General features: G+C 43.2%; 1 protein-coding gene across 1 annotated transcript in view; it reads left to right on the top strand.

Annotated features, from left to right (window-relative positions):
* Nucleotides 1-6,694: 6,694 nt before the first annotated feature.
* LOC127617232 (glypican-3-like) overlaps nucleotides 6,695-13,615 on the top strand; it is a 193,456-nt gene continuing 186,535 nt past the window's right edge. The window contains exon 1 of the mRNA XM_052089171.1: nucleotides 6,695-7,019. Coding sequence (XP_051945131.1) covers nucleotides 6,863-7,019 — 157 coding nt within the window. The 5' untranslated portion in view covers nucleotides 6,695-6,862. The remainder of the gene's footprint in view (nucleotides 7,020-13,615) is intronic.

Genomic DNA, 13,615 nt, shown 5'->3' with positions numbered 1-13,615 from the left:
AACATTTTTTCCATCAGTAACCTTCAAAAGCACGTGTATGGATGCCTTTCTGGGCTTAACGCATCAGTGAAACGTCTAAACTTACTCGTAAGCTGTGGGTATTTTCTCAAACCCACATACCTTGGAAATTGGAAGCTCTGTCGATGCCGCCGTCTGTCTGCGGCCCATGTTTAGCGAGAGAAACTTCCTGTTTACGGTACGAAAGCAACAAACACTTTGCGCCGCTTGCGCCCACTGGTGGTAGTTTAAAGGAATAGTTAGTTCACCCTAAAAAGCATAACAGGAATAGTTCACCCAAAAAAATTAAATTCACTCAACAGTTACTCTCCCCTCATGCCATCCATGATATGTATGATTTATTTTCTTCTGCTGAACACAAAATAATATTTTAGAAGAATATCTCAGCTCTGTAGGTCCCTGAGAAACAGATCAATATTTAATTAATTTTTACAATGAATCTCCACTTTCACTTCCACATTCTTCTTTAGTTTTTTGGTAAATCACATTGCTCATGCAGGTGGAGAGTTAGAGTAAAAAAGGACATCAATATAGATCTGTTTTCACTCAACTATCGTATTGCTTCTAAAGATATGGATTTAACCAGTGAGTCACATGGATTACTTCTATGCTTTGTTTATATTCTTTTTGGAGCTTCACATTTCTGGTCACCATTCACTTGCATTGTATTGACCTACAGACCTGAAATATTCTTCTAAAAATCTTTGTGTTCTGCAGAACAAAGTCATCCACATCTGGGATGACATGATGATGAGTACATTTTTGGGTGAAATATTCCTTTAAAATGCTTACATTTATATGTGCTATAATTTATACTATACAAGTACATTCTGCCTATAGATTCTGAGGCTACTTTTGGAATTCTTTTGAAAAGTAATTTATTTTAAGGAGAAATATTTATTAATCTTTAGGATTTAGTATGTATGGACATTGAGAGCAGGGGGGCGCTTGTGTGGTTAGTTTTGGGATATCAGATAGATAGACAGAGAAATAATAGACTCACTCTTTAATTTAATTATGATAAATTAATTATAATTAAACTAGTTTCATTTAGGCTAAAAAAGGACAGTTATCTTCTATTAATTTCACATTTTCTGACAGCTCATAGCTGCGTTACTTTAAAAATGCTTGGCAAAGGAAAATGCAAGTCTAAACATTAAATTCAATTATCTAACATTATATGGATCATGTAGTGGGAATAATTTTCTATAACAATTTTGTTATAAATCTGTTATTACAAATATTAACTCTAATAAAGTGTTTTTTTTTTTTTTTTACTTTTATAAGGTAATCTGGACCATGGATTTCAAACTGTTCAATGCCAAGGACCCCCAAATTTGATGGTCCCTTTGATAAAGTATAAAGGCATCTATATATTTGTATCTACAAAGACCCATTTGAACTGTGTGGAGAAAAAAACCCCATTATATTATAAAGAATCAAATTAAACAATTGACTTTTATTTTGCCATTTTATTAAAGCCACAAGATTAAAATGTAAAAGTCTATTTTGTTCAACACTTTGTTCTCTGAAAATTATGCCCAGACCCCCTAACACCCCTTGGTGGCCCTAGTTTGAAAACTCTTGATCTAGGACATAAATATTAATTTAATTATGAAAAATAACGTCCACCCACAATGCACCATTAACCTGCTTGCAAATCAGAGTTAGAGATGTCAGCTGGTTTTAAATATTCTTTGTGATTTGGAACTACTTGATATGTAAAAAAAAGTGGAATTGGGCTAATTTCAAGATGAGTTGAAACTTTTTTTTATTAACTCAGAAACTGATTTTGAACATTCTTGTCTTCTATATTGGTGCCTATCCTAATTATCCATAAACATGCATTTTAATTATAGCCTATTATAGATATTGTCTCAGAACTGATACTGATGTTGATATTATCCACTTTAAAAAAAATCTGTAACATTTACTCTTAACATACATTAATACAACTGTCTGCATTATTATTTGTTTTAAAGAAACAAAGTGGAAAATTTACAGAAAAAGAAAAAAAACTTGTTGGATGTGTTTTTCTTTGTGGCTTAGGGAAAAGAAAGTTAAAGTTCAAAAGGATGCTCAAAGAATTCCTGCTCTTTAAAACAGATTGGAATGAGCTATGTCATCCATTACACGATGAATAGTTATTTTTTACTTAAAACCTGCTTAGAAACATGTTAATTTATCTGTATTTGAAAAAGAAAAAAAAGGCTTGAATGTTGGAACAATTGTTGTGTATACTTTTTAGAAACAGGCTCAACAATGAACATACAAGATGAATCTAGCCTGCGGATAAAATGACGTGGGAATGCTGAGGGGAAAAATTCTCTTTGAAGCCTAATACAATAGTGCACATACAGCCCTCTGTGGAAAAGTGGGGGTTGAGTGAACCGGGGTCAGAGGTCTTTGAAGCCTTCTGTCTCTCCAGCCACAGAATTTAAGGGACAGCTTATTCAAATTGAAAGCGTTGCACACTTTAAAATAGGTTTGGGCAACTTTTAGAGTATGCATTATGTCTTGAAGTATTCCAGGACATAATTTGCAAGAGCAATATTCCAAGTTTCTAATGTAAGGACAGATTTAAAAGAGACCTTTTGAGGACTTTCCTTCACCCCCACCCCCATACAAGAAAAAAGGGATGCTCTACAATTACATGCATGACATAACATTTTGTTGTCTTGAGTAGCAACAACGGTAAAACATGAAACATCTGCCCAGTGAGGTATGGAGATCTGAAGAATAAAATGCCTTCTCCTCATTCTAAAGAAAAAAAGGTATGGGAACAATTTTATTAATGCACTTTTGTCTGTTCTAAATAGTTTACAAACAAAATTTTACTTATTCATATGAAATCTATGATCATAGTCTACTGTATGTTCATTATATTAATATGATTTCTTTCTCACTTTTATTTGCTTTACATGGAAAACAATGCACCAAATTTGCTCAAATGTTTCCTGTCCCACAGTGTATGTTATTGTAATGGTTTTGGAGCCACTGACAAGCCTACATCAATTGACTGGCTTAAATAGATAAATAGATACATTTTGTCAAAAAGAAAACAATACATTTATGACATTATTAATATGCTGATTTATTGTACTGATTGCTCTATAATGTATGTACGCTAAATAAAGACAAAGTAGCACTCAGAGCAATTATGTCCATATAGTGAGAGCGGATGTAAATTGTGGGGAGATTGAGTGAGTTGAGTTAGCGAGGAGGTGGCTCGCGAGGCCCATCATCACATGACAAGACGTTCGCGCCTCTTTCGTAAACCTACTCCAACCTGATGATCCCAAACAACTCAGAGGTTACGTGCTTATTTAATTTCCGCGAAAGGGCCTTCAACGCATCCAAAAGCGTCAACAGATTGGCGTCGTAGCAAGAGTTCACGCGTGGGTCTGCGCTGTGGAGCGTGATGATTGTGGAAACTTTGAGATTGTAGCGATGTTTGTCGGTGGCTTTGTGTGAGGAGCAGCTGGGGAGCTAACAGACAATGTAGTGTATGACTGCACTGCATACACACTGCAGCCATTTGGAGGACAGTGATCAATGAATGGACCCTTGAGCGCATAGATGAGTTTTTGGAGGTGTTTGGTTGTCGCACATGTAAGTTGTATTTTATTTATTTATTTTTTATTTTTTTTGCTTTAACCAAATGTCTCAACAAATTTTGAGACTATACCAGAGAGATATAAACTAAATTGAATGTGCATGATTCAGCAAGTCTGATTATTTTTGGAAATGAAATGAAACAATTACGCCTTATAATTCGCGGAGCAATCACCTAAACACTTGTGGAGCTACAAGGCGAGTTATCATTACACGTACCTTGCTGAATGAAGCCATTCTGGAGGCTGTTTTGGGTTATCCAGGGTGTAATAACGTTGTTGTTACAATAAGTTCGTTTAAAGCTCAAAACCTTTGCCTCCCCTTAGTTCAATATCTTAATATTGTGCTTTTTGTATGCACGCAAACACACAGTTGAATGTATTAGCGAATTTCACGTGGCTCCTCCATAACAAGAGCTAGTCTATCTAAACATTAACGCACATGATATATTGTAGTGGTTTAATTATTTTAAACTGTATTTATCACATTTTAAAACTGGTTTGGGAAAATAAACGTGTAAGCGTCCGTTATTAGAGCTCAAAAGTAGTCAAACATTTCGTCACACTTAACCTAGTTTTGTTGTTATCCTCTGCTCCTAAATAATGCCGCCTGAACTAAGAGTTCATTTCCTGTGGAAAACACTCACTCTTGTGTAAACAGACACACACACACACACACACACACACACACACACACACACACACACACACACACACACACACACACACACACACACATAACTTTTCAGAGGCTTTGCTTCACGCGTGGTGTAATAAACATGTTTCATCGTCTAAGGGTTTGCGATTAAACATCAGAGGACAAAGTGCCAAACATGCAGAAGATCGGGCACCGACCCCAAGGCCTATATGGCTAAAATGTTTGCGCATTGACCTCACAGACTAATATTAATCTCATGGGATGTTTCTGACCATCCTGGACGCCTGTGCTTCGAAATGTTTCAATTTGGCGTGTTGTGCATGTCTCACAACACCGCTATTTGCAATTTTTAGGAATATGTATAGAAACACGACTTGAAGGGTGCTATACATTATAAATGCGATTTACGTTTTCTGTTTACTTTTTGGCTGTAGGCCTAGATGTTTTTGTTGGTTACTTCATTACATAACAATAGATTAAAGCCCTCTACAAGTTCTTCTAATCTTCTCCTGAACATCCTCCATTTTAAGAGCCCCTATACATGAGCAAAGCGCGCCACTGAGGACCACCAGTGTCGCGCAACCAGGTTCAAAGCGCATGCTGGCATTCTTGAAACTTAAAGCGTTTGCCTAAGTTTCCTGAAAGTTTGTAATTGTGTAGTGATTGATATGGTTAACCCGTTCCAATAGTATTACAAACAATGCATGTTTATTCTGCAAGGTATTTAATTAGCTATAAGATGAACTTTTGATAATTTGTTTCTTCTTACTTTCTCAGGTGTTCTGAAGATTACTGAAGGCTAACCTGAAAGAAAGGTAGTATGGCGGAGTTCAGGTCCTTCAAAGAAAAGAAAAAGACATGCATTTTTTGTAATATGGCACTCCTGCTAAGGTGCATCTTGTGTAGTCAGTGAACTAGTCTTGTATCTACTGCGCTAGATGCTCCTTTTGGCGGGAGTAGCTGTACGCTCAGCACCTGGAAGCAAAAACAAATACCTCACTCAACTAGCAGTTCCGTTTACATGCACTTCATTTAATAATAGAATTTGTTTTGAATGTGATTTTGGCTATGTGATCTATGTGGTTTGTCCTGGCAGTTCCAAAGTGCTCATAGTGCAGGTAGTGCCAGTAAATCTACTGCATTGTTTGCACTTCAAGTATTGCCGGTCACCTTCTGCCTGACACACTGAGCTGCACGAGATGATGATGATGCTGATGGAACAGCCCTGTTATGTGGGATGACGGTGAGTTTTGCAGGATTGCATCCAGCCTTGTTACAACATGCTGTGCAAATCCATGCAAAACTCGCTGCACCAGGGAAAAAACTGCTCTGCTGTAACCATCTACAATCAAATTGATATTCCCAACACACATACATTATAAACAGTTTCCCAAGGACTTTATTTTCATTTTCATTCTATAATTTATTTATGCTTCGCTCCTCTTTTGAGATCATTTAGTAAATTACAGTGATAAAGTAATAAAAGACACAAGATGTCATCAATATTAGATGCATATATTTTTAATAAACATAACTAATAAATAATGTATTTCTGTTATGAATGTTAGATCACCTAACATGTTTTTGCTGTTTCGTTTATACTGTTTTCAGTGGATTTTGCTTGCAAATATTTGTCTTGCTGTTTTCGGGTGGATGACTTTGCAATTTTAACAATGACCAAAATCTTCAATAAAAATTGCACGGTATCCATCTGTAATCCGCTAGATTTCAGTGCCTACTGCTTTTGTTTTGTTTAGTTTTTTTTTTGGATGTATAAGCATGCTTCTTCAAAGTGCATTATATTCTTAATAAAATGATGAAAACCTATAATCGAAACTGCCTCGCTGAATGCAATTGGTTCCAGAGATTTGTTAGTTACTGTCTGTAGTAGTAACCTTTAGAAACGCTAGATGGCAGCAGCCAACTGAAATTGTTACAAATGCGTTTGGTCTGCGTATTGTAATCAATTTTAAAGTAAATGTATTAGACACAGGCAATGATACACTTATTAAGGGAAAAGCCAATCCTCCACCCATTGCTACCAATTGCATTTTTTTTTTACAAATTAAATTAGCTGAAGACGTGATTTAATTAAAACTTAATTTTGCATTCTGTGCAGCCTAATAGTACCTTACACTCGACCTGGTCTCAGTGTGCGCATGAAAGCAGCAATGTACTTGATTTATAGCACGCCTTCTTTCTTCACAATTGCAACTTTCGTGTGAATGAAGGTGCTTAAAACCAAATGGCTCCATCTGTAATTCTGTAAAGTGTCCTATGTAAATCCCATAGCCCCTCCTCAAACAGAGAAATGTGACCTTGATTTGTGAGCATGAAGTTTGGGGCTGTTAATGAGGTGGAGATCAAGAGCTCTAGGACTCCTCTCCTCAGACTCACTTCACAGCGCTCAGGGAGCAAGTGATGCTACCGCTGAGTCCAACACATCGCTATCTTTCCACTTTAGGCAACACAGAACGTTCCTGCGCAGGTCCTTTGAGTATTTAATCACATCTATCACACGGAAGTGTTTTTGGTTCATATTTTTCTGTCTTTCATCACATTTGGATTCATAATGACTGGACTGAAGTTGAAAGGTGCACTGATCTTGTGCGTCCTGTTACTACCGTCCTCGCAACCGAATAGCCCGGTGCTGGACTGTCGCGAAGTGCGCTCGTCTTTTCAGTTTTTGTACCCGGGAATTAAATGGACCCCAGAAAACCCAGTCTCAGGTAAACCGAGCTATTCAGTTTATCATAAGTTACATGACATTATGTTTGCCGTAAAATGTCTCTTGTGCCTAAAGAGCTTCCGAAGTTTTACATGCATTTAATTATGGCTTGGAATTACTTACACCTTTTATTTATATAGAGAAGTGCTTTAAAACTTGCCGTAGGCTACTTTATGCTATGTGATTTGTCGCCCTTTGTATATAGCTGGAAACTTTATATAGGCTAGACTATTCAAATTATATTCGCACAGTGAAAATAATGGTTAACCTAAAACGGTGGTAGCCTACATGGAATTATCAAAATTATAATTCAACATCACTGAATCAACCCGAATATATTAGGTTACACCAACGAAACTCATTCTAAGGGTTAGATCTAGAAATAGATATTTAAAGGGATATAATGGGTTCATAAAAGTTAAGCTCGATCGACAGCAATTGTGGTCAGGGCTGGATTACCAACCGGGCCAGTGGGGGCAGTGCCCAGGGGTCCTGGACTGTACCATGGGCCCTTGATTGCCCGGGGTGCCCTGGGCTTTAAGGTAAGATCCAGTTTGGCGATCCACCCGCTGGAAAACTCATCAACAATTGATGACCACAACCATATTTTTGAGTTGCCCCTCCTTTTCTTTATAAATAGCAAAACATCTTGGTTCCAGTGGGGCACTTACAATGGAAGTGAATGGGGCCGGTCCGTAAATGTAAATACTCATTGTTTCTAAAGTATAGCCACAATACATAAACAATATGTGTGTTAACATGATTTTAGTCTGATACAATCACAGACTAACCTTTTCTGTGTAAAGTTATAGCCAATTTTACAACTTCGTTGTCATGATGATTTAATGACACCAAACACTATAACAAAATTACCATTTAAACAACTTTCAAATCAAACTTATTCCACAAATGCTGTCAATTGAGCTTAACTTGTAATAAACCCGGAATATTCCTTTATGTATCAATTTGTAATTGTTTACATAAAAAGATTGTTATTATGCATCTAAAATAATAGACTATTTTATATTTTGCACGGCTACCTTAAGTTGTTTAAGAACCCAAAATTATTATATACAGTAAATATAAGTAAAATGATTGTGCCAATTTGCTAATGAAAATATGTAGTCTGTAAAACTGTAATAACAAATGAATTTAACAGAACTACTCATAGATTGTAACTGCTTTATCATAATGAGAGAATAACATTATTTATGTAATTCATTTCTCTCCTCTATTTCAAATGGTATTATTTTCACACTCTGTATGATGTCTCTCAGTGTCCTGAGTGGATTGTCATTTTCAGGGGAGCAGTAACTGCAGAAGTAGCCAGAGGAGAGCTGTAAATGTATTTCCTTGTGCCATAACTAGTGTGAATTACCTGTCATGCTGGAGAAAGCGAATTGTGTTAGTGTGTTTATTGAGGTTGCTACATTTCCCAGTGGAGAGCTGAGGAGATGAATTGAGAAGAATGACAGGATGGATGACTGGCACTATACTTGACATCTCCCCTTAGCTGTTTTAAGCTTAAGGAAGAAACACAGAAAGTGGGGTCTGTATGGCCCTCACAACAAAAATTCTGCTTTATGTGCAAGTATCTTCATTTCCACCCCAATGCAATTGCCTCAAAAAGAACACTATATTGCCAAACCTATGACTATGCCAGTTCCCTTATCGAGAGGTCTCTCCTATTGCGTAAGTAGCTTACGCTATGGGGAAAACTCCGTTTCTCGAGAAATATTGAAGTCTTTATGTAAAACGCATTGCAGCTGCACAGCAGACAGTGATGAGCGAAGCAGCTCGGTCATTGGCTGTGCTGCGGCAACTGCTCGAACCAATGACGGGGCGATTTAGAATGCGCCACCAATGGGGGCGCGCCCCGCGTTCGCGCGCTCATAGCCTGCTGAAATTAGCATATGAGGGCTATATAATGAGCATCCCGTCATTCCGGTTCTTTAGATTTAATCTCCTTCAGCGAAGACCTTCTCTTCGCTGGATCCTCCGGATTGTTGGAGTCTTTCGCCGCCGTTGACACGCTTACAGCGGGACTGCTGAGAGGACGCCGGCACCTTCAGCCGCCTTCGAAGCCTTCTGCTACGCCATCCGGCGCGCATCGCATATCCTTTTTCTTCTGCAAGCGTTCGCCCCCGCGACGCTTTTTAGAATTAAAAGAGTAATTTTCCAAGGCGTTGTTTCAAATGCCTTCAGCCTGCGCCTCGTGCAGAGGCCCTCTTCACGACGGAGATCGGCACGTCCTCTGCACTCGCTGCCTGGGTCTGGACCATGCAGAAGCTGCACAATGCGACTCCTTGGGCCTCGCCGAGCTGCGCGCTCGCTTTGCCTTTTTCACCGCAAGCGAGCCGGCTGCCCCCGTGCTGCCACCTCTGTTCGAGCCGCGCAAGAAAAAGCGCCGCTCACAGAGGCTGCCAGAGCACCCCGACTTCGGTGATGTCACGCCGGCTCAGTCCCCGCGTGCATCGCTGCTACCAGATGTCTCCCCGCAGCCGGTCCATTTCACGAGAGCGGACCTGCACCCCTCCAACGAAGCGGTGGGTCTCGTCTCGTTCGGCGCATCAGGGGACGACGATGGAAAGGATGACAGCCTCTCTCTTGACGCTGCATCTGACGACTGGCCGGGCTCGTTCGACCCCGCGCCATCTACAACAGCGGACACGAGCGCGGGCACCAGTATGGACTCGGAGATCGTCCGTATCCTGTCTAAGGCCGTGGAAGACCTCGGGCTCGACTGATCTTCTCCGGAAGAACCCACCCGCAGCCGGCTGGATGAGTGGTTCCTGCAGGGGCGCCGGCAGGCCCCCCGACAGAGACCCTCTCCTTTCTTCCCTGAGGTGCACGACGAGCTCACAAGGTCGTGGAAAGCCCCGCACTCGGCTCGCCTAAAGCCTTCTTTCTCTTCTTCACTCTCCTCAGTGGACGGCGAGAGAGAAAGAGGCTACGAGGCAACTCCGCCCCTAGAAGAGACTGTGGCCAACCATCTATGCCCACCCTCCACCGCTGGATGGAAGGCCAGAGCTTCTCACCCATCGAAGCCGTGCAGAACCACATCAGCTCTCACCGGTCGCGCATACGCCGCCGCCGGTCAAGCTGCGTCAGCGCTGCATTCGATGGCGGTTCTACAAGTGTTTCAAGCCAAACTTCTCCGCTCTATGGACGAGTCTGGACCTGAACCTGATGCTTTTAAGGACCTGCGCAGTGCTACGGACGTAGCTCTGCGAGCCACAAAGGCCACCGCCCAATCCATTGGCCGGGCCATGGCTAACTTGATCGTCCTTGAGCGCCATCTGTGGCTAACGCTAATGGAGATGAAGGACGCGGATAAAGCACCCTTCCTTGATGCACCTGTCACTCCGAGCGGCCTGTTCGGACCTACGGTGAGAGATTTCACGGAGCGCTTCACTGCGGCGCGGAAAGATTCGCAAGCTATGCATCACTTCCTGCCTAAGCGCTCCAGCTCATCTCAAAAACCGGCCCAGTAGCAGCAGCGAGCCAGGGCAGAGCCACCCGTCTCCCATCCGAAGAGCAGACCGGAGAAGGACGCTCGACGCTGCTCGCGTTCCGCTGGCCGAAGAAAGCCGCAGGAGCAACGAGGCCCTCGACCCAGAATCACCCTGAATACGGAGCCTCGTAAGTCTTCCTAGCAGCAGGAAGAAAAAGAGGAAGTACGTATCTCGCAGATGCCGGACTGCTTCCTCTCAAACATTCAAAACATTACCCAGTCCCCTTACAGGCGGCTGGAAATGTCTATACAGCAGTCAATGGGCCAGTCATAAAACTCGCTCACCTGCAATCAAACGCCGTTTTTACGGCGACACACAGAAATCACCAAAAGAGTCATTTTCTGCCTGTGTCACTAGGGGTTCACATGTCCACACTAAAGTGCGCATTCCCACATATCAATACTGTCCAAACAGTGCCAAACACCTCCCCAGCTCAGGCTGGATGTCTCAAACATGTAGATCGTGTGCCTATTGTCATGTATGCACCGCTACACACAAACACTGTTCCCACAGTTATAAACACTTCCCCAGTGAAAACGGGAAGTGCTATAAGTGTAGCGCGTGTGCCTGTATTGCACGCACCCCTACACACAGCTACCCACACAGTTTCAAACAGCTATGCCGCAAACATCACAGATGTAATGCGCGAGCTAAGAAACTCCCCGCTAAATGCGGAAAGCTTTATGAACGTGGCGCGCGTGCCCATAATGATGAATGCACCCCCACTTCAAAACACTGTTCATACAGTTTCAAGCACTCATGCTGTCAGCATTTCGGAAATAGCGCATGTGCCTGTACTCTCACACGCACCTCTGCACTCGGCAATCAATACAGCTGCTCAGCGCGCACCTGCGCCTCTGAGAGCCGTAGATTCTGTGTTAGCACAAAGCGATTTGCCGGCGGGGCCCATACGTCACTGCGACACACCCCCAGCCGGCATTCAGCCCATATCTGTCGCGAGCAGAAGCCTGGGAAAAAATCCCGACATGCCGAAATGGGTTTTGAACATAATAAAACACGGATACTCACTTCAATTCGCTCGCAGACCACCCCGCTTTTCAGCGGTGGTCGAGACGAAGTGAGGAAAGATGTGTCACATGTTCTACGCACCGAGGTGCTCAAACTGATAGAGAAGGCGCTATAGAAACTGTTCCTCCCTCTTTGAGCTAGGCGGGTTTCTACAGCCGCTATTTTCTCGTCCGAAAAGGACGGTGGCCTTCGCCCCATCCTGGATCTCAGACATCTGAACAAAGCGTTAATGATTCGCTCCTTCAGAATGTTAACAACCAAACATATCCTCGCGCAAGTTCAGCCCGGGATTGGTTTCTATCAGTGGATTTGAAAGACGCTTACTTTCACATCCCGATAGCGCCTCATCACAGGCCTTTTCTGAGATTCAGCTTCGAGGGACAGTCATACCAGTACACAGTACTACCATTCGGCCTATCATTGGCCCCCGTACATTCACGAAATGTATGGATGCAGCACTTTCCCCCTGAGACAGCGGGAGTGCGGATACTGAATTACCTCGACGATTGGCTAATCATAGCACAATCAGAGGTTCAGTTAATGACACACAGATCTTGGACTATAAGCCATTTACAATGCCTGGGTCTGAGAATAAATTTTGCAAAGAGCATGCTATCCCCCAGCCAGAATATTTCTTTTCTGGGAATAGTGCTAGACTCAGTGCAGATGACAGCGCGCCTCTCATCAGAGCGCGCGCTCTCTATTCGACGCCTTGCAACATCATTCAGAACGGGCACGCACGCCCCCGTCAAACGATTTCAGAGAATGCTCGGCCTCATGGCCTCGGCATCAGCTGTACTCCAGCTAGGATTGTTGCACATGCGTCCTCTCCAGCGCTGGCTCAAGAGCCGCGTCCCCACTCACGCGTGGCGCTCAGGCCACTTTTTGATCAGAGCGAATCACGGCTGTATAAAAGCCTGGAAAGCCATAAAATGGTATCAAACCGGCGTGAGTCTGGGCGTGAATACGCAGAGAAAAATGATCATGACAGATGCCTCCAAAATAGGATGGGGGGCCCTTTACGAGGGCAGGCCTGTTTCCGGTTTTTGGTCAAACCCGGAAAAGCGCCTACACATAAACTGTCTGGAAATGAATGCGGTCGCCTTGGCCCTCAGAGCCCTGCTTCCGTACCTGCAAAACGAACACGTCCTGGTCCGAACGGACAACATGATTGTAGTTTCGTATATAAATCGTCAAGGTGGACTCAGGTCGAGTTCCCTGCACTCTATGGCCAGGGAGCTCATCCTATGGTCACAACACCACCTGCGCTCGCTAAGAGCAGCGCACGTGCCAGGCGTCCTGAACCAAGGAGCGGACATGCAATCCAGAGACAAAGTTCTCCCAGGAGAATGGTCTCTCCACCCTCGGACGGTTCAGTGGTTATGGCGAACCTTTGGCGAGGCAGAGGTCGACCTCTTCGCCTCCAAGGAAAACGCGCACTGCCCTCTCTTCTTCTCAAAAAGCACGGACGTGCTCGCCCAAATCTGGCCGAGCCGCCCCTTGTATGCTTTTCCCCCAATCACGATGCTGCCTCAGGTCATCAGTCAGATCAGGGAGGTGAAATGTGCAGTGCTCCTGGTAGCCCCACTCTGGAAAAACCCGACATGGTTTCAAGAGCTGGTACAGATGATGCAATCTGCCCCATGGCCGATTCCGCTGAGGCAAGACCTCCTCGGACAGGCCAGCGGGATGATTCTTCATCCCCGCCCCAATCTGTGGGCCCTCCATGCATGGCCCCTCAACGGGTTCCCGAGAACCTCCCCAGTGGAGTTCTGAAAACCATTGCTGAGGCACGAGGCCCCTCTACGAGGCGCTTGTATGCCAAAAAGTGGAAAGTGTTCAGTGACTGGTGTGATACCAAGAGCTTGAACCAAAAAACGTGCGAGATACCGAGTGTACTCGCCTTTTTGCAGGAGCTGCTGGAGGCGGGCCGCACACCCTCCACGCTCAAAGTCTATGTGGCTGCCATAGCGGCGTCACACAATCCTGATAAAGGACATTCATTAGGAAAAGACGATCTGATCCTTCGTTTCCTAAGAGGCGCTTGGAGGAT

This window comes from Xyrauchen texanus, chromosome 23 (genome assembly GCF_025860055.1).
Source record: "Xyrauchen texanus isolate HMW12.3.18 chromosome 23, RBS_HiC_50CHRs, whole genome shotgun sequence".
In the NCBI taxonomy this organism is placed as follows: Eukaryota; Metazoa; Chordata; class Actinopteri; order Cypriniformes; family Catostomidae; genus Xyrauchen; species Xyrauchen texanus.
This window is presented reverse-complemented; position numbering and strand designations above follow the sequence as displayed.